The 24,454-nt window shown below is 38.4% G+C and overlaps 2 protein-coding genes across 2 annotated transcripts in view; one reads left to right on the top strand and one right to left on the bottom strand.

Annotated features, from left to right (window-relative positions):
- Liprin-gamma (liprin protein kazrin) overlaps window positions 1-6,898 on the bottom strand; it is a gene marked incomplete in the record, with an annotated part of 215,304 nt that extends 208,406 nt beyond the window's left edge. The window contains 1 exon segment of the mRNA XM_072304697.1: window positions 6,553-6,898.
- A 5,858-nt stretch (window positions 6,899-12,756) lies between these two features.
- Window positions 12,757-24,103, top strand: LOC109035204 (large ribosomal subunit protein bL35m). Its single transcript, XM_019048762.2, has 4 exons — window positions 12,757-12,979; window positions 14,074-14,248; window positions 19,695-19,832; window positions 23,771-24,103. Exons 1-4 carry the CDS (start codon window positions 12,940-12,942, stop codon window positions 24,006-24,008), a joined length of 591 nt encoding a protein of 196 aa, XP_018904307.2. The 5' UTR covers window positions 12,757-12,939; the 3' UTR covers window positions 24,009-24,103.
- The last annotated feature ends 351 nt before the right edge of the window (window positions 24,104-24,454 follow it).

Genomic DNA, 24,454 nt, shown 5'->3' with positions numbered 1-24,454 from the left:
TATGTGAATTATGATTTCTCAGACCTACCTAATTGCTCTTTTAACCCATTCTTTACTCCTTGTTTCTCTGGTAATTATTTTTATCTGTTCATTTTCAATTTTTATTTTTTACTTACCTACGCTCTCTTGCGATCTTTGTGATTGTCAATATTGTGATTGCATTCATTTCTCAGGAGTTAAGCATTAATTTATCATTGCATCACTTCTTTTAATTCGCATTACTTCCTTGTGAGTTGGCCATACTGATTATATATCTCGGAAGAATAATTCAATGAGGCAGCTTTCCTCCAAAAATATACATTTCCTTTCCAACAAAGTTTTTTTTAGAGTTTCTTGATATTTTAGGTTAAGCTTGTTCTTAATAATAAGGTAGGATAGTGATTTTAAAATTTAATGACAATTTTCGCAGGTGCTTCTTAGTTACCTTCTCCATTTATTAGCTCCATTAAGTGAGATTCCATTTATTACAGGCTACTTCAAGCCAACGATACTCATTTAGTGTTATAACCTTTCTTAAATATATTTTTTATACCATTATGTTATTCTTTAATATATCATTTAATTTTGATAATCTGTCTACTTTTTCTACTCATGAACACCTTGATATCTTAATTACATCATTTTGATGGATGGTACCTATCAATTTTCAGAGCATGACTTAGCTCTATTATTTGACCGCAATGCTTTGGATAACAAATCCATGGTATCTACATATTTTGCGTATAATTTCATTGTATTTAATGTAATTACATGTGAAAATATCCTGAGGTAATTAATTCACCCCTCCTTTTTTGTATTTATTCTCAAATATAGATTTGTCGCTGTCCGTTCATACTTCTCTCCCTTTTTTTGAAATCACGGATCGAACATGGGGTCACTCTCACAGAAAAAAAGAGAGAGAGAGAGAAAAAAAAACAGAATCAGCATGAAAATAGTGAATTTGGAATTTTAAGTAATTCAACCTCGGGCAGTATAAAGCAACGTAAGATAAGAAGATAAGATGGTATGATAAGAAAGAGAGAAGATAAGATAGAAATCCTCGAGTAGTTAACTATCGTTGCTTGGAGTATGCTATCTGGCCTACTTCATAAATTGAAGGCGAAATAGAACGCACGTAAACTCCAACACCATTTTCCGAATTCCTCTCTTCTAATTTCCTGAAGTTTGCATGTCTTTGCAAGATCATAGAAAAAGCAAAAGTCTGCACTAAAACCACGCAATAGCCAAAACTTTGAATTTTTGCTTGCTATGTCAAAATGTTTGAACTACCTGTGTTTTCATGATTTTGGATTCATAGGATCATAGGAATGACCAAACTCGAAAAATGCGAACCGACCTCTGATTGCGACGCTACAAATCTTCGTTCATTTTTCAATTTTATAAAAACAAAAAAAAACAAAAAAAAAATGTTTTGCCTGAAATGCTCTGTGATTTGGACGCATTTACGATAAGAGGAACTATGTACATAGGGTTTGCGTGTAACATATTTCCTTTCAGCATAAATACGTCCATTTGTACATTATTACTTCAAAATCATTTTTTTGGAAATTTTCGAAGAGATAGGTATACTTTTTGTTTTAAAAGAAATGAAACTTAATTGAAGATTATTGAACGTTGCATGCAATAGAGTTATGCATGTTTAGGCTTTCACCAGATGTTCACCAGCGATAAATGCCTTGGATGCATGGGTGACAATTGCTGCAGCAAGGAAGATGTTTCACAATTAATGACGAAATAGCAACGTGCGTAGACCCAAGCATTTGCGCCTGTCATATCCGAGTGCCAAAACTCCCTCCATTTTCACAGTTTAGAACTTTTTAAGTCTTTAGATATCCATCACTGCATTGAAGACGATTTCTGGCCGACGCGAAAAATTGAATGCGAAACTGCGAAGTGCGTAATATCATTTCATACCTACCCACTCTATTTACATTATGCTGCAGTTCTGCTTCGTCAAAGATTTTCAGTCGAAAAATGAAATTGGTACTGATAACAGAAAACTTCGTCCAAAGGGCTGTCGAGCTTTCTATGAGTATTCTGTGTCCACGACCGAAGTCCTGCTCTCGCAACAGTAACATTCTGTAACCATAGCAAACTAAACTCGGGATTGTTGTCGACCGAGTATTTTTAACCAAAATCCAACATTTCTAAATTTTGTGTGTTTTTTACTGGAAATTCAAGATTAAGCAGAACTGACACGGACGGAGAGGACATAAATGCTACGCAAGTCGATGTTGCGCCTTCAATTTTTCGGATGCAGACCTGGAAACATCTTGTACCTAATGTGAACCATATCCTGAAGAAAACAAGCTGGTTAAGGAACGACCACGAGTAAGTATACGGCCCAATGTTCGGAGTATGTAATTTAAGGATTTTTCTGCCAGCAGAACCAATCATTTCCCCCTTTTTTCCCCTCTTGACTGAAAAACTTTAAACGAAACAGAACTGACAGAGAGAGAACATGGAGACTACTCTCACCCATATTTCGTTAAAAAACCCACCTCTGTAAGAAACTGCGAATCATGCGCGAATTTCGGAACAAAATAAAATCCTCAACGCCGCAGCAAGCAAATTTCGCCTTCAATTTTCGGGGTAGGCCAGAAAAAAGTTTTATTGTAAATCATTCGGTTTTCGTTGTTCATCAGGAAACGATTAAGAATACGTTCGACCCACACTAAGCGATTCCGCTACCACTCGTCCACAGACTTATCAACCATAGTATGATTCACCCAGTCATTTTCACCCACAATTCTTGACCCACAGCATTTAACCCTCATGCATAACCCTGGCATACACGACTTTTTTTCAAAAAAGGAGTCTTGACCCACATGCAAGTATTTTACACAACCTGTGGAAGTCATAGGTGAGGTCGCGTAGAAGGCATACTTGATTTCTAACTCCTCTTTCCGGATATTTGGATGTAAACGCGAGAGTGGTACTCAATTCTAACTTTAGCAACTTACCTCAATGTCATCAGGGCCGGATTAAGGGGGTGGCCACATGAGCCGCGGCCCATGGCGGCAAATTTAGGTGGCGGCAAATTTTGCATTTTTTTTTTAAATGTGGGTATAAAAAAATCGGATTCAGAAAAAAAATAGTAATTCCTAATTTTGTCGTTTTTCGGTGATACAAGAGACAGCATCTTTAATTAGTCGAGTTGAGAGAGGAACTAAACACGCAATTTGGCCTGGAGCTCAGCCCAGAGAGGAATGATGACGAGGACTTGAGATGAAAAGGACAAGCCCTCGGCGCAGCGGTCGGCATGTAACACATATTAGCGCCTACAAGACTCCAAGAATACTTCACGCATTGCGCCAAACACAGTGCGATCAGCGCGGCGCAGCGGCGGAGGTTAAAATCATTAAACCACATTTATGTTTGTTCTTTCATAATTTTTTGGTTCATTTCTTATAAATGGAGGACCTTGTCCACACAGAGATAGGTTTATGGAACTAAACTTTCGCGTCAAGTTCCGTGAAATTCTGCTAGTAGTGGTGACAGGGCTTACGCAACAAATGTATCCAACACGAGTAGGTAAACGCGTCTTATGCACCCCTCTTCCTCCTGCACATTTACTTGATGGTTTTTATTGATGTTTCAAAACGAATGAGAAGGGGAGCGGCAAAATACAGGCGGCCCATGGGCGGCAAAGTAGGTAAATCCGGCCTTGAATGTCACTATCAAAATTGTTTTCTACGCGGAGAATCGAGTAAAAGTTACTAGACGTCTCGCTGCGATGGTCATCGAAAGTCACTCGTCTTTCGGCTATCTCGATAAACTAAAATGCGTGATACAACTATTTAAACTCCTGAGCCGCTCAAATTGCATCCATCGAGTTGAAGGCGAACTTGATTTCTAACTCCAGTTTTCAATTATTTGGACGTGACTGCGAGAACGGTGCTCAATTTTAACTTTTGCAACTTGAGACTTGATGAAAGCGCTTGTATGTGAAAAAGCAATATCCGTGGGTTAAGCAGTCGTAGGTAAAAACGTGTGAGTGAATACGGCGTTTCCCCCACGGAAGAACTTGACTACAGCTCAATGTTGCCAAATTTACCCTCGCAAGTTGCAGTTTTAACATGCGAATCTCGGGAATTACGAGGTCTGTTAGATTAGAAACCGGATTTTGGTCATAACTAGCCCACAATGCGTCCGATTTAGGGTTTCTTGAGCTTTTCTGATAGCTAGAAATATACTTAAGAACGCTACGTTCACAGATTTTGTTTATTTTGATCAGTATTTATTCTGTGTCATCTTGAATACGAGTAGGTCAGGTGCGTTTTGCGATTTTCAGCATGCGATCACTAATAGAGCAAAGACTCAACATTTAATTTTGTTTTAAACTCGGTATAATCTGTACCGAAACTTTTGGTATGCTAAGTAAAGTTTACCAAGATCATTGTATGAGATGTTCCCACTGTTTTGAGTGGGTTAAACGATTCAAAACTGGTCAGAAGTTCGTCAAAGATGAGGAGCATGGGAATCGACCCTCAACGGCAACTGACATTTGTCACGTGGAAGAAGTGCGAGCAAAAGTGCTCGAAAATGGTCGTTTCGAGCTTGTTGAACAGAGTAATATTTCTGAAGGCTCTGCACATACAATTTTGATAGAATATGTAGACACGCATCGAGTTTCAGGTACACTTGCCCCTTGATTGTTGTCCGTTGAACGAAAATCCAACCAATTGTCAATTTCCCTTTAGCTGCTTGAACGTTCTAACAATGATCCTACATTTTTGGATGGGATAATTTTCGGTGACAATACTTTAGTGTACGGCTACGATATGGAGACGAAACTCCAATCGTCCTTGTGGGTTCAAAAATGTAGTGCAAGACCGAAAAAAGAGAGACAAGTTCGGTCAAACATAAAAATCGCAAAACACCCTTGAGGTTGCCTAACTTCAAGCCACATACCAACAAAGCTAATTATGATTTTTCAAATTTGTGAACGTAGCGTTCTTTAATATGTTTTCAGCTATCAGAAAAGCTCAAGAAAACGTAATTTGGACTCATAGTGGGCTAGTTATGACCAAAATCCGGTTTCTAATCTAACAGACCTCGTACCAACTGAAATTATCATTGATTTTTCTTCTGATCTGTTCATGCAAAAATATAAGATTTTTTTTTTGGACAAAAATTCCACAGGTGTATTCTTGTAAAAAATTGATTTGTTTGAGTCAATTTTGCAACATTGGAATGGAGCTATGTTCCTTCGTCAGAGAAACGACGAATAGTCCCTTCGGCGAAAAGATTGTTGGTGAGTAGTCCTGACTTCGTGGCACCCAATTAACGGAAAAACTCACTTTTTGAGTTGTTTTTTTTTTTTTGGGGGGGGGGGGGGTTTATTTCTGCTGGCTTACTGACTTATATTCCGTCAGGACCCAGAGCCAACAATAGACCAGATTCATTGTCCGTAGTCATCTAGGGACTTAGGTACATCCATGCTCCTGGCTTGTCAAATTTTCAGGATTAAGGCCGGGTCGAGTCTGTTTCAGCAGATCCGCTCGTAAGTTTCGTGCATAAAAAAAGTAAAAAAGAGGTGTTTGTATTTCAGGACTCTTGGGTTTTTTTAATGACGTAGGTCGGTACGGACGACTTTTATCGTCGATTTTCTTGGAAATGGTGTAATTTACAGAAAAAAAGTAATTCTATATAAAGTGTTTAAAACTAGAAGCAAGAAAATCGGACGTTATGGTCCATTTTTCATACTTCGACTTCCGGATTTTGCCAGAGTACCTGTGCCGACCTACGTCACGGGGTAAACAATCCTCATAAGATGCAAACACCTCCTTTTTCTATGCTACCGTGCTAAGGAAAAACGCCGTATGATCCTTCAGGCGTTGCCAAATTTCCTCCAATAAAAACCGAATTTACTGAGAAAATTGGGAATATTTGTTTCCATAATTTTCTCATGATGTTTTACGCAATTTAATCTAAAATATCTGAAAGTTTCAAGGAAAAATATGCATACATTTCGTCAAAAATACATGCTTTATCGATGAAAATTTGGCAACTCTCGAATAATCATACCGCGTTTTTCCTTAGCACGGCACACGGAAAAAATTAAATTGCTGATTCAACAATTCAATTGCTAAAAAAAGCGCACTGGAAAAAAAAAAACACATTGGATCTAGAGTCCAGACTCTTAAAAACATCGACAAGAAAAAGTACTCTTGATTCAATCAGAATCTAGCTCAAATCAAGAACCAAGCCTCTTAATTTAAGCGGATTTCGTTTTGATTCAAGCAGAAATCCGGTCGAATCAAGAGTATTTTTTCTTGTCAATGTTTTCAAGAGTCTGGACACTAGATCCGGTGTGTTTTTTATCCAGTGTGACTACAATGTTTCAACGTAGATTTTACAAGAAAAAATGCTACTTTATTACCCCTATTGTAAGCTACTTTAACCACGGGAGTGGTTAAAGTAGCATTTTTTTTGTTGTAAAATCTACGTTGAAACATTGCTGTCACTTTTTTTTTTAGCAATTGAGTCGTTAAATCAGCAATTAATTTTTTCCGTGCAGTATGAGTGTTCCGCGGGTAAAAAACTCACCTTTATAAACTGTGAATCCTTGGTTCCCGTAGCACTGAAATCCCAAATAGCGACACAGACCACAAGCGATCACAGACCAACGTTCATCGCACTCTCGTCAAATCACAATCGAACGTCATCGAACTCGTCACAAAAATGTCACACTCGCGAGGGAGCGCGAAGCGCACGTTGACACCACTTTAACGCGACGGGGAGGGAAGCGCCAAGGCTCGCGGCTCTGTCGCGTCGCGGGAACCGTATCGATTAAGCGCAAAGTTGCCACTGAGGCGGGAGCATCCCTCCGAGCTTTGCGTCCAAGTTGGCGCTTGCGCAATCCACGCCGTTGCATCACGCCGCCGCGCCGCGACGACGACGCTGAGTCTCGCGAGGGTGCGGAGCGAGGCTGCCGGATAGCGCGGTAAAATCACCATATTCCAAATGGACCACTAGACAAGGTACAAATTTCAGCATTCTGATACATGTTCCTTAAACAAAATTTCACGTAAAACACGATACGCGCAACGAAAATTACTGAAACTAGCTCCTAACGGAGATATCAACATTTTTATTTCACGTTGGTTACGAGGAATTTGAACTGCCCGCCCACAAGAAACTCAAAGCTCTACGTGAGTCAAATCGCGCACTACAACGGTTTCAGCAAGCTCCTCGATCGAGCAATGTTCATTTCCCACCATGCGTTGTTCAAACTATAAGCAATTTGCTACAGCTGAGCCAAAGCGTCAAGACCGAGGTTGCCGGATTTTTATATCGCAGAGACTGTCATGATAAACGTTTAGCGCGCAATGTGAATCACGTAGAGCATTGAGTTTTCATGAGCGGGTGGTTTGAATTCACGCATCAAGAATTATTAAATATCTTCGTAAGGATGTGATTTCAGTAATTTTCGTTGTGCGCGTCGTGTTCTACGTGAAATTTTGGTTAAGAAACATGTATCAGAATGCTGAAATTTGCACCTTGTCTAGTGGTCCATTAGCAATTTTGACGGGGAATCCCTGGTAAAAATTGGCGATAGGAGCTGCGTTTCAAAATACCATAGGAGTTCTAATAGCCTACTGAAGAAGGCGATAGAAAATCATATACTTAGTCTGCTGTGGAAAGGGGAAAAAATCATACGGCCGGGCTACACGAAGCGATAAAAAATTATACAGTCGGGCTATAGTTCCTATCAGCGGGCTTTACACTTTATCGCCTGGCTGTTGCTTTTTCGCCATCGGCTATAAAAGGCTATAAGAAATTGTGTAGAAATTCGTGTGCTTTGAAAATCCTTAAGTTTGTACGGAATCACCTTAATATTTACGAAACGCACATTATTTTTTTTTTCCATCAATTAAAATGAGAATAATCCATACAGAGTGTGCAAACATTTCAAAGTCATGAGTTGAAAAACGCTGACTCCACGAGATTAAATATTAGAGCCTAACACAAAGCGGAACGGCGGCGCACTGGCGCCTACAAACCTAACAGGGATACTTCACGCATTGCGCAATGCGTGAAGTATCCCTGTTAGGTTTGTAGGCGCCAATACGCGTTTCGGCCGGCTGTAGGTCTATGGTATTTTGAAACACAGATTCCACTGCCAATTTTTACCAGGGATCGCGATACTTTGAAATTAAATCGCGATTTTGGTACGATTTTTTGGTAATAAAATCGCTAGGATCATCAACATTTCGACGTTGTAAGTCGGCAATCACATAACTCGGTTTGCGACGTCGCAGCAGACTTCCTGTCATACTTTATTTTTTAAACGGGAAACTCCTCAACGGCAATTCTTTAAAACTGCCATGATTTTTCTTCTCTGTGCGAAGAAAATTCTGCAAAAACTTCAAGGAATGATGTCAATTTGTTCTCTTTTAAAAAAATAACACAGAAACGGAGATTTTCAGACACCGCAAACGAGTTATGTAATTACCGACTTACACCGTCGATTTGCGAGATTATCCTCGATTTTATTACAGTTTTATCTCAAGAAAATCCTCTTCGGTAAAATCGATTTTCGAAATCGAAAATTTCTCAATTTATCACGAGAAACGTGCCACGTTTTCGTGTCTGAAAAACACTGCCCAAGATCGTGAGTAACAGTTTTCAACGGGAAAATTGCGATATTTTGAAATTAAGTTGCGATTTTTTACGATTTTTCGGCGACAAAACTGCTAGGATCATCAGCATCTAAGAGATTGTCCTCGATATTGTCGCAATTTTATATCCACAAAATCGCGCTCGATAAAATCTACTGTGTTCTATAAAATCGCCAATTCCCGCAAGTAGCCTTTTTTAACGGAAAAATCGCAATATTTTCGGCTTATTCTGAAATTAAGTTGAGATTTTTGTACGATTTTTTGGCGATAAAATCGCGCTGGGATCATCAACATCTGAGAGATTATCCTCGATCTTGTCTCAATTTTATCTCAACAAAATCGCGTTCGATAAAATCTACTGTCCTCTACAAAATCGCCTTATTCCCAAGTAAGCAATGTTTAACTGGAAAATCACAATATTTTGAAATTAAGTTGCAATTTATGGTAATAAAATCGTTAAGATCACCAACGTCTGCGAAATTATCCTCGATCTTGTCGCAATTGTATTTTAGAAAAATCGCCTACGATAAAATACTGTGTTCTATAACATCGCCACATTCCCAAGCAAGCATTTTTCAACGGAAAAATTGCAATACTTTGATTAAGCAGTTGCGACTTTTGGCGATAAAATCGCTAGCGAAAAATGCTCCTTGGGTCTTGTGTTTTCCTACCCCGAGGAGTTTTTTACGGCGGCATCTGAAAGGAGTCGTAGCCCACTGCCGTGCTGAGAAACTCAAAGTATATCCTTCAGACGTTGCCGTATTTCCTTTGATGAACTACGCTTCCCAATATCTTAACACGCCTGTTTACTTATTTATTCCCAACCTCGTGATTTCAAATGGTAAATCTCAAGAGAATACTGCAGTACCGCGCTACCGCCACCATAAAACACCCAATTAGGTTGAGCCGTTGAGCTTTATATGCAGACGCCTGGATGCAACTATTCGTGCTCTATGGATGCCCGTATTGCATATTGCAGAAATGAAGGGGTTTTAGTGACGCGCAGTCGCAACGCTCGCTCCTTCACTGCTTCGTTTTCAGGCTCTATGAAAACGTTAGGTACTGCATTAGTATCACACAATATTATTCCTATTTTCATTGTTAGCCCAGGGCTGAATTTTTTATTTTAATTTTGAAAATTTCTGACCATGCATCCACGAGAAAATGGACCTTGGAGAAAAAAACCGCCTTAATTGGACTGATTTAGTGGCTATTTTATTCTTGTGAAATTTGCGATTTTTTGAACCAAAACAACAGAACATTACCTCGTGCACGCAAATTCTGTGTTCATTAGGCACGATTTTGTCCGTGACAAATCATAAAACAATTTATGAACCATTAAGCACAAGAAATGTCAATTGCAATTGATACATTTAGATGCATACATCTCTATTTCCCTTTTGTCTCCTTTGTCTCTCTCCTTGCCTATCGATTTTAAAAATCAGCCCGCTGAACAGCTTGAAACTTATTTCTTAGGACAGTAGAGAGCAATTTCCGTCGGGATCTTAAAACCGAAGTTTCTACCCTACCGCACGCCAGGACAAAAAACCTGAAAATTTTCCCTCTGCGTTGCGTACTAAGGTCATTTTTCCAGTGCACGATTAAAATCATGGGAAATATCCAGAGAAATAGCACAATATCATCCTATCGCTAATCATAAATCTCTTCATTAGCAGACTTCGCCGTTCATGTCGATGCCAGAATAAAACTATACGTGCTTTCTGGACGTCCATATTGAATGTCTCTGAATTGAAGGCGTTTTTAGCACATTGCAATTGTTTTGTACGCCAGATCATTCACCGCGCAGCCGTTCCAATTTCCAAGGCTCTACGAAGACATTCTTGAACCGGTTTCGCCAGATTTTGTTATTCTATTTTTGATATTAATGCTTCAAGTCAAGTTTTTTATTTTGATCGTAAGAATATTGTTAAAAAAATCCAATTAATACTTTACTCTTAGTTTGTCTGATATCTGTGAATGCAGCTCTTCAAAGGTGTGTGGCTATTACATCAGAAACCTGAGTTTATGCCTTAATGACAGAGCGAAAAGAAAAATTTACTACAGACCTACCTATAAAAAGAAATTAGCTATACCTATGTGCAGGGTCGGATTTACCTACTTGCCGCCCATGGGCCGCCTGTATTTTGCCACCCTCCTTCTCATTCGGTTGAAACATCAATAAAAATATAAAGTCAACGTACCTAAGGGGTTGCATAAGCATAGGCGGTTCTACGGGGGTGCCAGTGGGTGCCGGGCACCCCCAAGCAAAAATTAAGTACCTACGGTTACTGGAACCGTGAAAGAGGCTTTTGGGCAAGTAAACACGTCAAGAAAAAATCGTGTTATGAAGCGCAAAAAATTGACAATATTTTTATTTCATGAATTTTTTAAATCTGAAAATTGATCTAAAAAAGACCAAATTACTGCTTCTAAAGATTCTGTATTCGCTCACACTGAAAAAAATCCCAGCAATTAATTGAAAATGTTTTAAACACAATTAATATTGATAGCCGTGTTTTACAAAGATTCTACTGTTTTTTTTTTATGGTAAGAAAATGTAGTTTTGGTGGAAAGTTTTGCTAACAATTTTCTACGTTGAATTTATAAGTATTTAAGTAGAAAGAAAGGAGAGAAAAATAGAAAGGAGAGTAGGAATGGGATAAAACTTGAGGCCCGAAAATTAGGCCTCCCCTGAGCGACCGTCCCCTTTGGGGCCGGTCTCCGACATTTTCCACCTCTGGGCACCCCCAAACATGAAGGTCTAGAACCGCCTATGTGCATAAGACGCGTTTACCCGTATTGGACACATGTTTTGCGAAAGCCCTGTTGACACTACTAGCAAAATTTCACGGAACTTTGCGCGAAATTTAAGTTCCGTAATCCTATCTTCGTGTAGACAAGGCATCTATTTATAAAAAATTATGAAAGATTGTCTCCGGAACAAACCGAAATGTGGTTTGATAATTTTAACTTCCGCCGCCGCGCCGCGCTGACAGAACTGTTTGGCGCAATGCGTGAAGTATTCATGCAGTTTTGTAGGCGCTATGGGTTCGAGCCGAATGATGCTGAACGCACTGTAGCGCACTGTGTTTGACGACGCAATGCATGAAGTATTTATGCAATCTTGTAGGCGCGATATGTGTTGCATGCCGACCGGCGCGCCGAGGGCTTCTCCTTTTCATCTCAAGTCCTCGTCATCATTGCTATCTGCGTCGCGCCGCTCCAGGCCAAGTTGCGTGTTTGGTTTCTCCCTTAACTCGACTAATTAAAGGTGCTCTCTCCTGTGTCACCGAAAGACGACAAAATTAGAAATTACTATACTCTCAGAAAATGAGAGATTTGGTCGCCTTTTCTCGTTTAAAATTTTCCTCAATCCAATTTTTTTTATTACCCACATTTAAGAAAATTGCAAAATTTGCCGCCCCCTCGATTTGCCGCCATGGGCAGCTGCCCATGTGGCCATCTCCTAAATCCGGCCCTGCCTATGTGTTCAAATAAACCAAATCAACAGGAAATGTGCCGCACGCAGTTCTTATAAGTACATAGTTATTTTTGATTCAATCCGATTAAAGGCAAAAAATTAAAATTTACCCAAGCTTTTGCCATCCCTAAAAATGACATACCTACTTCAAAAAAATATTTGAGGCCCCTAGTTCCAAACCCGGCAATTTCCATTGCTCTGTATAAGAATTGTGCAATCATATTAATTTTCTGCGAGGGACAATCAAAACGTCCGGCTGTTTTTAAAATGTTCCAAATTTTCTCGCTTAGGTAATAAAAATTCGCGGATAGGTTTTCCGGTTCTTTCACTTTTGAAATATTGTAATGATCGCACAATTTTTAGACACGGCAATGGAGATTGCCGGGTTTGGAACTAGGGGCCTCATTTACTCACCCAATTTTGGGGACATTGGATGGATTTCGACTTTTTCAATCTCATTCACACGTAGAACACAATTTCACTTGCGGGAGCCCGAAGAAAAGTATTTTTCCAAAATTCCAAATATGAGCATTTTAAAGATGCATTTTGATTTCCGTCGTGAGAGCGCTGCACATAGTACTGATGACGTAAATTCTTCAGCAGTTTGTGACGTAAACTAGATACAAACTGAGACCAAAACAAAACACGGTTAGGTTAGGTTAGACTTTTCTTATCAGTGTTCGTGCTGAAAAAATTCCTCCAATCTTTTAATTTCACCATTCTACCAACCTACCAGTGGAATGTGGTTATAATAATCCTGCCTCATGTCCGTGAGAGTTATTATTTCCAACTAATAGAATTTTCATCATCAGAGTAAGGAAAGAGGCAGCAATGTTAGCTCTCCGGACAGCCTATCGTGCAGCTTCCAACCGTGAGTTCCTTTCAAGACTTCAGAATCATTAGCTTAATTTATATGAGAGTTTCAATGCAGGTTGAATACTTATTTCACAATCTAAATCAAGATGTGCACATTAGCTATGCCTAATAGAGTACTTTCACTGCGCACCTCGTACTGCAAACCATGGAATGTGCATTTTGAAAGCGCTAGGGCATTTGAACAAGACAGTCTGTACAAACTCCTACCTCTTATCAGAGTCTATGTCAAATAAATTTACGCATTCTTATAGAGCGACAGAAGATCCGCCATCTCAACTCTTATGCCTACTCTTAATGCCAATCTGAGGATTGCAGGTCCTCTGTCACCCTCTTAAAGTACGTAAACACTTAGGGATTGACTGTAATCCCTGTTCTATTCTAGTTTGACACAGATCTGAATAGTGTGCATTTACACAAGTTCTGTAACCAAAATTGTTGTTTTGCTTGGTTTTCATTTCCACCTTACTCTGTGCCCGTATTGAGCAAGTAACTGGTGCGCCTTTGCTGCCGCTAGACTTTGCAGTGAGTCTGGTCTGAATTTTTAGACGCTACATTTGCCCAGTATTCCAAGTTTGTAGGTGTCAAAGCCTCATGCTCAGGCGCATTATACTCATGGCACCTAATGAAGTTGGAACATTTTAAGAAACAGAAGAAACTTAATGTTCAGCTCTGGTCACAGCGCAAACGAACTACCAGACTCGCTGTCACTATTAGACTTTGTTCTCATTTGTGACCGTATCTGTAAAAATGGACCTTGTCCTCCGCAAGAAAATTTTCCTTAACTTCTTGTAAATGCATGAAAGAAGAAAATGCACAAATTTTAGGGTAAGTAAGTGTGACCCTCAAATCTAAAAAATCGAGAGATATTAGTCCTGATCCTCCAAGACATAAATTCTCAGGTTGTAGAAAAACGAAGTTTTACTTTATGCAGAAAAGTATCAAAATTCCCAGCAGATAAGGTCCCTTTGCACCGAATCAGTCTTATTTTTTGCTAAATCCAGAAAATTTGACCTCCTATCCTGCAAGTAGTTTCAGTGCTCTTACTTGTGCATGCCCATCTCAATCTGAAGTCTCTGAAAATTTTTCCAGTTTTCAGTCATGCCTCTCCTGCACTGAGCTCTACCCATCTAGGGCAGTCACTTGCATTCAGTGGGAGCAAAACCGTAGCAGAGCCTCATAGAAGCATTTTTACGTTCGCCAGAAGCCCATGTGTATCGTTGCAGCCAGTCTCCAGTTTTCTCCAAAGCTCATCTGTCTTACAGGAGTAAGTGTAGCATATACTGTTTACGAACCACAACTCATCACATATCAAAGAAAAAATCAAAGATGCATTTATCTTGATTAGGAAAGGTCCGCTAGATAAGGTGCGAATTTAAGCATCATTATGGTATGGTATACATGTCATACCATTAAAATTCCACGTAGAAGCTGATTTTTACAATAACAGTGATCAAATATATAGCCTGATTTAAGGGCCTTGGAAGATAAGGCGCATAAGTGCAGTTTTTATTATTTCGAACAAAAGGAGTTTGAAGTTCTGGATTTTACTTGGACCTTGGCAAGTGTTCCAAATACCTTCAAAATACACAAGCGTTTGTCTCACACCTTCATGAACATCTTCTGAAATTTTCAGATCAGTTGAGCCATATTGAGGCCAGTTGTTGAGCTTAAAGTGACGGTAGATTGCACTTATCTTGCATCTCCTCCTCTAAACGGAAAATGCACTTATCCCATTGCTCAAATTATTATCACATTCTACCAAAACTGTCGTTGTGCACGATTTGATCAAGTACTCTCTTGTAAGTGGGAAATCCAAATTTTTTGTAACCAATGCCAAATTAAAACGTTCATATCTTAGTTTGGAGTGAATCTCAGTACTTTTCCTTGTGCACATTGTTTTGTACGTGAAATTTTGACATGGGAACCTATATCAGAATACTTAAATTCATACCTTGTCTAGTGTTCCATCGGCAGCAAGTTTGCTGAATTGTGATCCTTTAAAAATTAAGCAGCCAAGATTTTGGAACACTGCCATTGAGTTGCATGGTTTTCCAGTCTAATCATTGGTATATTTTCTTGAAGAAGTTTTTGTTGTAGATTGATTTTTGGAAAATCCCTGAAAGTATCTTTAAGTAAAGAATTCTAGGTACTTACCTTTCACTCTAAAGATCATAGGTAAGAGGAAGAAGTAAAGACCTCTATTAAAAAGGATAAAAAAAAACTAAAGGGGTCATTCCATATAGAACCTACCAGCCATGCAACCGCCCGACCCGTATTTTGATGATACATTTTTTTCTTGATCAGACCACCAAATAATGAACTTCTGCAAAATATTAGGTCTCAAATCGAAAAACTCACTGAGATATGAATTTTGGAAGTTTTAAGAATTTTCAAGAAAGAGACGTTTCGAACTTCCGAGAAAGAGAGGGTCATTTTCCCCAAAAAAATTCATCCCGGGCCCATTTTTCGTCGGATTGAAGTAAAAATTTGACACAATGACCATGAAGGTATGTAGAATTGAGAATAAAATGCATAAAATGTTCGACTTTACTCATTGATGTGCTGCGGTTGATAGTTCGTTGTGATTTTGTCTGATTTTAGCGACAAAACCTTCCCCTCTTCAAATGCTCATAACTTTTGAGCTGCAAGTTATTTTTTGCTCCAATTTTTTTTAAAATGCTCCTAAGAGTATTAGAAAGACGCCTAAAGAACAATTCTGATGGCGTTTTGGGCTTTAGTATCTTTTTTTTTCACTTTTGTCCGAAAAAGGCCTGAAAAACTGGAAATAACACCAAAATTGTTCCGATAATCGACCATTACCCTGAAAAGTCAACTCAAAATTCGCTCAATTTTTGCCTGAATGGTTCTTACTGTGTGTACAATATGTTTGAAAAATAAAATCAACGGTATTTCGGGTTTGTATATATTTGACTTTGAGTTTTTCCGAAAAAAGGCCAGCAAAACTGAAAAACACTGAAATTACACCAATAATCGGCTCTAACGTTGAGTAGCAACTCAAAAATTGCTCACATTTATACTGAATGGTTCTCACTGCATGTGAAATGCGTCTGGGGAATAAAAGTGATGGTATGTTGGGTTTCCATAACCCTTTTCCCAACATTTTTACTCAAGAGAGGCTCGCTCAACTAAAAAAAGCGCTAGGAAAATCTCATTAACCGACCATTACATTGAAAAAACAATTGATTGGGGGCCCAGATTTTTCACCAAAGGACTCTTGTTGTATGGGAAGCACACTAACTTGAGGAGTGAATATAGCAAGGGATTCACTCTTAACCGGAGGGAAAAAATTCGTACAAAAATCATGTATTTAGATATTTTGCGATAAAAAAATAGAATGTTATCAATAAAGTAACTGTAAGGTTTGCCCTTGATTTACTCAATTCAGAACTTAGTTGCTTTTTCAACTCGAAGCATTAAATTTACTCCAAAAAACTTTTTAATTCACGGACGCGGATGATACATAAATGAAATCTCGAAGTCGTTTTCTTCCTCTGATTTGGATAGAACAAGCCCAAAGAACCAATGCCTATCACGCACACACGCAACAACGGATTTTGTTGAGATTTCTAGCATAACTTTAACTTACTCTGGGTTAGAGTAATTATTCAGGGCAATCAAGATCGTGATCTATGTCAGCAACAGTCTAATTTATAGGTCTGAAAATTCAAAAGTTTTTTGAAGTAAATTTAATGCTTTGAGTTGAAAAAGCAACTAAGTTCTGAATTTGAGTGAATCAAGGGCAAACCTTACAGTTAGGTACTTCATTGATAATATTCTATTTTTTTAACGCAAAATATCCAAATACATGATTTTTGTACATATTTTTTCCCACCCTTTAAGAGTGAAACCCTTGCTTGAGATGTTGAGGAAATAAATAGGTAACTCAATTTTTCAAAACTATAATTACAATACTTCAACTCTAGTCAGCATGAATAACCTCCCTCAATTTTTAACAATTTAATGTTCTGATAATTCCCATTAGAACTTTTTATCTTTTCCATTAATTTCTATTTCAGAATACATTTGAAAGTTATTAACCTCATTATGATGCCATCCAGGAGCAGGCCCGCCACATCCCATCTCGGGCACTGGTACCAGTTTTCTGGCCCGGGCCCCCAGCACAGGGGGGGGTCCGGGGGGCCTCCCCCGAGAAATTTTTGAAATTTTAAATCTATTTGGACGTTTTGAAGCTCTTATGATGGAGATTTTCCATCAATTTCTACAGATTAATTACGCTTTTTTTTTTACTTTCAGCACCAAATACTTTCGAATTGTTGCATTCAAAACATCTATAAATTTTTTTTTGAGGGGGGGGGGCAGATGATACTTTTCAATTCTAGGGGGAGCAGGGCCCCCTTGGACTCCCCTTTCGTACGTCTAGGGCAAGGAAGTTGAGCCATTGAAGTCGAGGATGCCCAGACAGGAGCCTCTTAGCATCCGACAACGGAAAAAAATGAAACGCAGTTACTGAAAATATCATTCTACGTATACTCAAAATCTTGAAAATAGATAGAAATCTCTAAAAAAGTAAGAAAAATTTTGCGTGTTTTTGAAACTTTATTCACCTTTTGTGGAATTTTTAGGGTAATTTTTTCACTTTTCCCTACGAGACAAGGGTTACACATGAATTCGTAGTGGTTTGTCACTTGCGTAACGGGCCCCGGTACCAAGGACCCAGTATCCCCCCCCTTGTGGCGGGCCTGTCCAGGAGTCAGTAAATCACATTTAATGTGAATAGGGATGCTGTCAACACCTTCTCATCTTTTTGCCTTACATTTTCGAATATTTCTTATTAATTTTAGAACACTCATTAGTGATGGCTGGATTTTGTCCACTTTTGTCTTCTTCACCCCTATCTCCCAGCCATCACCAAGAATCACCCATAAATATAATTACTAAACTTGCAGCTGATAACTACACAGTCACAGATTATAGCCAGCCAATCTTGTGTAGGCTTGTTGTCTCACCACCCGTGACCTCAGCAAGTCTATATAAGCGTGCGCTGCCCTAAAACCTAGGTCTGTCTGTCTTTTCTCATCTCTTAGACCCCAGGTTCTTTACCATCTAGACCCGTACAAGTACGTTTGTGCCCACTCTCGCCTTCTTGCACATTTTCTGAGTGACTATTTTCTTTACTGTTTAACTCTTGTGATTCTGTGCTATCTCTTTTGACGCAGTACAACTCTAAATTTCATCTCCAAAAATTCAGTGTCTATAATTCTCAATCCATTCTAGTACTTTTTTGATTCTACCTTTTATTAAAAATCAACTGGTGCCGAACGGTCTCACAAACTTGCAACCCGAATTTGAGTCTATCACCCGTGACATACTCATATTCCATAACAGATGCCTATCAGTTAAGAGAGATACCTACAGTTTTATTTCCTTACTTCAAAGTCGATCGTAAAGATTGGAGTGAAGGGGAAAACTACTACAACCAAGAATACACTATATTCACTCCTCAAGTTAGTGTGCTTCCCATACAACGAGAGTCCTTTGGTGAAAAATCTGGGCCCCCAATCAATTGTTTTTTCAATGTAATGGTCGGTTAATGAGATTTTCCTAGCGCTTTTTTTAGTTGAGCGAGCCTCTCTTGAGTAAAAATGTTGGGAAAAGGGTTATGGAAACCCAACATACCATCACTTTTATTCCCCAGACGCATTTCACATGCAGTGAGAACCATTCAGTATAAATGTGAGCAATTTTTGAGTTGCTACTCCAACGTTAGAGCCGATTATTGGTGTAATTTCAGTGTTTTTCAGTTTTGCTGGCCTTTTTTCGGAAAAAACTCAAAGTCAAATATATACAAACCCGAAATACCGTTGATTTTATTTTTCAAACATATTGTACACACAGTAAGAACCATTCAGGCAAAAATTGAGCGAATTTTGAGTTGACTTTTCAGGGTAATGGTCGATTATCGGAACAATTTTGGTGTTATTTCCAGTTTTTCAGGCCTTTTTCGGACAAAAGTGAAAAAAAAAAGATACTAAAGCCCAAAACGCCATCAGAATTGTTCTTTAGGCGTCTTTCTAATACTCTTAGGAGCATTTTAAAAAAAATTGGAGCAAAAAATAACTTGCAGCTCAAAAGTTATGAGCATTTGAAGAGGGGAAGGTTTTGTCGCTAAAATCAGGCAAAATCACAACGAACTATCAACCGCAGCACATCAATGAGTAAAGTCGAACATTTTATGCATTTTATTCTCAATTCTACATACCTTCATGGACATTGTGTCAAATTTTTACTTCAATCCGACGAAAAATGGGCCCGGGATGAATTTTTTTGGGGAAAATGACCCTCTCTTTCTCGGAAGTTCGAAACGTCTCTTTCTTGAAAATTCTTAAAACTTCCAAAATTCATATCTCAGTGAGTTTTTCGATTTGAGACCTAATATTTTGCAGAAGTTCATTATTTGGTGGTCTGATCAAAAAAAAAATGTATCATCAAAATCCGGGTCGGGCGGTTGCATGGCTGGTAGGTTCTATATGGAATGACTTGGGTAATACAGTTGGTGTGGGTTTTTTCTAAATTATAGAAACTAAAATTGTTAAACAAGCTGGATCACAAGAGATACTTGTTTTCAAATCAGTGGCTGGCAATTCCGTTCTAGGGACCACAAACTTGAGTCATTACTTTTTCATAACATGGCTTGAGACTTTATTTCTTGCTATTTTGCTTTCAATCAGGTCAAGGAGAAATCAAGGATGTTCCAGAATTTATCACCCATACAGACCTCATACGAGAACGCAACTCTTATATGGTCCTAAAAAGGGAAAACCGCGGACCGAAAGGGTTGTCCTCCACAAATTCTTCCGCCTGAGATGGTACGTAGACGATACCATAACTTTTGTATTTAGTATGAATTTGATAAGTTCTCCGTGTTACCTTATATGAATGGAGGCGTAAGTATTTTGTTGAGAAAGAAAATCAAAGTTGCCGACAGGTGACTTTTTTTTCTTCTTTTAAAACATTGATTGTGAACTCAAGAGAATATGTACTTTGATTTTTAAGATTGCGGTGTTCTTTTCATAATTAAATTTTCTAACTGACAGCCACCAAAGTGCAGAATATTCCTCCAAAGAGCAAAAATTGGTTGCTATTTTAGCCTTAAATTCCCTTACTAGTTGTATACCTAAGTCAAAAGTTTACAATGGGCCAAAGAACTTAAAAAAGTCAACCCTCCTCTGTTTTTCCTTATTTTTTGCTTTAAAAGAAAAACAAGGAAAAAATACTAAAGTTGATGAAGCATTCTCATACACCAAGTTCAAACAGAGACTCATACCCCTCTTCTGTACCCCTGGATACCCAATCTTCGCTACACAAAATTTTGTGGAAATTTGCCCCATCAACGAAGAATGTACTTTGACGCATCATGCAAAAATGTTTGGCAATAAGTTCCCAGAAATAGTAAATTATGAGAAAAATTCGGAAACATTACAACTGAGATAGGGAGCTGAAAATGGAGCAAGAGGCTCCAAAGAAATCATTCCTAAGAAATTACAAAAGTGATTTTAGACTTTAGAATAAGATAGGTGCCAATTGCTTACAAATTTTTGTGTATCTCTTCCAACTAGTTACATATGTATGTGAATTAGAATCTCATTTTTACATTACACATTGTTTGCCTCCAGAGTAATGCATGGAATGTTGTTCTGACATTGTTTCAAACGACATATCGACGGTGTAAGTCGGCAATCACATAACTCGGTTTGCGACGTCGCAAATTTCCTATCATACCTTATTTTTTAAACGAAAAACTACTCAACGGCAATTCTTTAAAACTGCCGTGATTTTTCTTCTCTGTGAGAAGAATATTCTGCAAAAACTTCAAGGTATGATGTCAATTTGTTCTTTTAAAAAAACATAGAGGCGGAGATTTTCAGACACCGCAAATGAGTTATGTGATTGCTGACTTACACCGTCAATATGTATCAAGCTTACAACAAGACCTATCCGAGCTTTTGTAATCAAATAATTCTTCAGCCTTCTACGGTGAAGTGGTTGTAGCGCTGCTCTATGATCAGGAGGTCCTGGGTTCGATTCCTTGCCAAGTGACCTGAGTTGATGATCTCAAACAACAGTTATCTGGAGCTGGCTTGATCAGGGACGGAGGGGATGGGACTTCAGGGACGGTAAAGTGCAAGATTATCTCTCGTGGGATATTTGAAGAGTAAAAAAAAAAAAAAAACAATGAGGTGCAGTCCCTTAAAAATGATGTATGGCACAACTGTCTGTAATATTAATTCTTAGGATGTGTGATATTAATAACATCATACATGTACTGAATTTTTAAACTGTCAATTAAGTAAAAGGGGTCTTTAAAAATGTGTCTCTTAAGTCTCCAAAAACCTGTTGTACTTTATCTTTTAAATAAATAACTTCTTACTGGCAATTTATTTTTTCGAAGATAAACAAGCCAACTTTACAGCTTGAAATTTACATGGAATATTCGGATTCTGTTAACGTGGAAGAAAATGAAAGATAGTTTTCAAAATAGAATGTTGATCAGATTTTAGAGATTAAATAAAATGTGACAGTAAATGGAGGTTTGTGGTTTCGCTTTTTGGCCATTGAAATGCATACCTCTACTGAGAAAATTTTGGAAAATCTAACTGGTGGCTGTGTAACATGTCATCTTTTGAACGCTGTATCTTGGCAAATTTGCCCTATAAACTCAAGAAGGTTTTCTAGAGCTGTTTAAAGAATCAATGTCAACCTCTTTTTTTTGTTCACTTGAAACTCCAATGGAGAATTTGCAGGTGTCTGAAATCTGGTGAATTTCGTTTCCGAGTGGAAACAACTGAGTGAACTGAACACGAGAATACCCTTGGTTCATATTAAGCAATTATTGGAGGAGATACAATAAAATTACCGAATCTGCGAATGTACATGTTTTTTTAAATGGGAAATGCCGCCCAATGACGCCATTAGACGGTGCATTTTCTTACTTTCAAATCTATTTTTTTACTATTTCCCTCATCAGAAAAAAATTATGAAAAATACTCCGAAATCAACTCTTTAAGCACTCTCAGTTGAAGCAATAAAAAAATGGCGTGCGAAGTCACCATTGTCGCATCACTTTTGGGACAACCTCAGCATTGGTGTGATACTTCGTTTATTTGTGCAATGACTGTTATTTAATTAAGAATATCGGAAAATTTTCTTCATTGCTGTAGCAGAGGCTCTGTTTAAAGCTGTGTCTACAGACATATCTGAAACAGTGCCTACACCCGGAACAATTGCAAACTTTCATGTAAGATTTTGATATTTTGCATGTCTTCTCGGCGCCCTGCAATGCTCTCTGGCTGTCGGTCTAGTGGATTTTTCCCATGAAAATTTGAGCCCCTACCAACTATTATCAAGACTTTGCATTGAGATATATTTATTTTTATGTATCTTCGGATTTGAAAACATTTTAGGGATTTGATTAGTCCAGGAGTTAGGGATATCCGGAAAATCAGATGAGGGCAAAAAAAACTTTGCTAGAAACCCTGATTGTAATTCTGAAGCAATGGACCTCTAGATGAGGTACAAAATTAAGCATTCTGATACATGTTTCTCTACCAAGATTTCAAATAGAACACAATTTGCGCATCAAAAATTACCGAAATTAACTCGTAACTAGGGCATTTAATATTCTTTGACGCGAATTCAAACTTCCCGCTCATGAAAACTCAATGGTCTGCGTGAGTCAAATCGCACACTAAACGTTACCGTGGCAGTCTCGGCAATACGGAAATATAGTAGCCTTAGGCCTCATGACGGTGTGGCTCAGCTAAAGCAAATTGTTCACACTTTGAACGATAAAGGTTGGGAAAGGAACAGTGCTAGATTGAGAAGCCTGCCGAAACCGTTGTAAGGCGCAATTTGACTCATGTAGAGTATTGAGTTTCCTGTGACCGGGCAATTCAAATTTCCTGTAACCAATGTTAAATTAAAACGTTATTATCTCAGTTAAGAGTTGGTTTGAGTAAATTTTGATGCAAGAATGGTGTTTTACATGAAATTTTAGTTAAAAAAACATGTATCAGAATGCTTAAATTTGTACCATGTCTAGTTGTCCATTGTTCAGAATATAGTTATCTCCTTGGCAACAGCTGGACCTGTAACCATTTGCTTTATTTATAGCCTAGTCAATGATCAGTCTTGGCTCTAGCCATATCTATTTCCTCCACTTATATCTGAAGCTGAGCAAAGCACAGATATATTTGGTAGCAAGAGTTGCCACAGTCAAGGAATGCTGGGAAATGTCCGGGAATTTTAGTTTCTCAGTGTGTCCAGCGACCGGGAAATGTCAGGGAATTTTTTTCGCAAGCGATTTTCGTGTCAGTGAAATCGAAAAACACGGATGTTTCAGAAAATGTTTCACGAATTTCACTCTTGCAGAGATTTCTACCAAAATTCCTACCAGAATTTCTGCTGATATCTTTTAATTTTAAAAACGAGGCAAAAATATCTCGCATAAGTTAAGGCACCATATATTTTGCTCTATTTATTACATTACTTTCCTAAAACACAGAAAAATTCCTACTTACATCCAATCAGCTCAACTGTGTCAAAAAATCAGGAATATTTTTCCCTTTTTTCAGGAAATGTTGGGGAATTTCAAATTTTCTCCCGGCACTTCTGCCGTTTTTGTCAGCAAAATCAGGGAATATTTTTTAGAAAATTTCCGGACATCCTGTTTTCTTAGGCACCTGTGGCAACCTTAAGGTAGCTTTGCCTGGAAACATTTTTAACATCATGTTTTTTTATGTTGCAGGGGCATGTGGATTCGAACAATAGCTGGGCGACACAAGCGAGTATTCGGAAAGAGCAGAGAAAACAAAATTCGCTCTACACGGCACGTTATGTGCAATGCCCAGCAGTGTAGACTGCTTGATCAGATGACCCACGAATATTGGAAAAAGCCAAAATACTACGTTGATGATCCATATGAACCTTATCATAGCAGAGAGGAATTTCGGTACACGCGTATGAAACCGGTACCGTGGCCGTGAAGCGGACTCATCGGATAATAGTTGGTTCAGTACTGTTTTATACCCTAAAGTTGCATATTGTCGTTGAGAACATACATTTTCATAGTTGTTTGTAATCGATTGTATGATTTATTTACGTGATTACACCTTGAGTCGAAAAAAAACTGCGCAAAATCTTTGGGAAACAAGAAAAAAACATCAAGTCTGTGTAAAAGGAGAGGTATCAATGAGAACCATATTTGGGCCCACCTTAGCTGAATTTCCTCATTTTTAAGATTTTTTGCTAATTGAAGGTCTAAATCTTATAGCATTCATCTTGATTTGGTTATATTTGGTGCCTCTTCAGGTTTAGTAATGGCCTAAACATGGGTCTGGAGGTCTATTTTGGGGAAAACTGTGAGTTTTGCAGGCTTTCAAATCCATATTTGTCCCAAAAAATTTGCCTCAAGACCCATTTTTACGTCAGT

This window comes from Bemisia tabaci, chromosome 9 (assembly GCF_918797505.1).
Source record: "Bemisia tabaci chromosome 9, PGI_BMITA_v3".
NCBI lineage: Eukaryota > Metazoa > Arthropoda > Insecta > Hemiptera > Aleyrodidae > Bemisia > Bemisia tabaci.
Note: the sequence above shows the minus strand (reverse complement) of the source record. Positions and strands in the feature narration are given on the sequence as shown.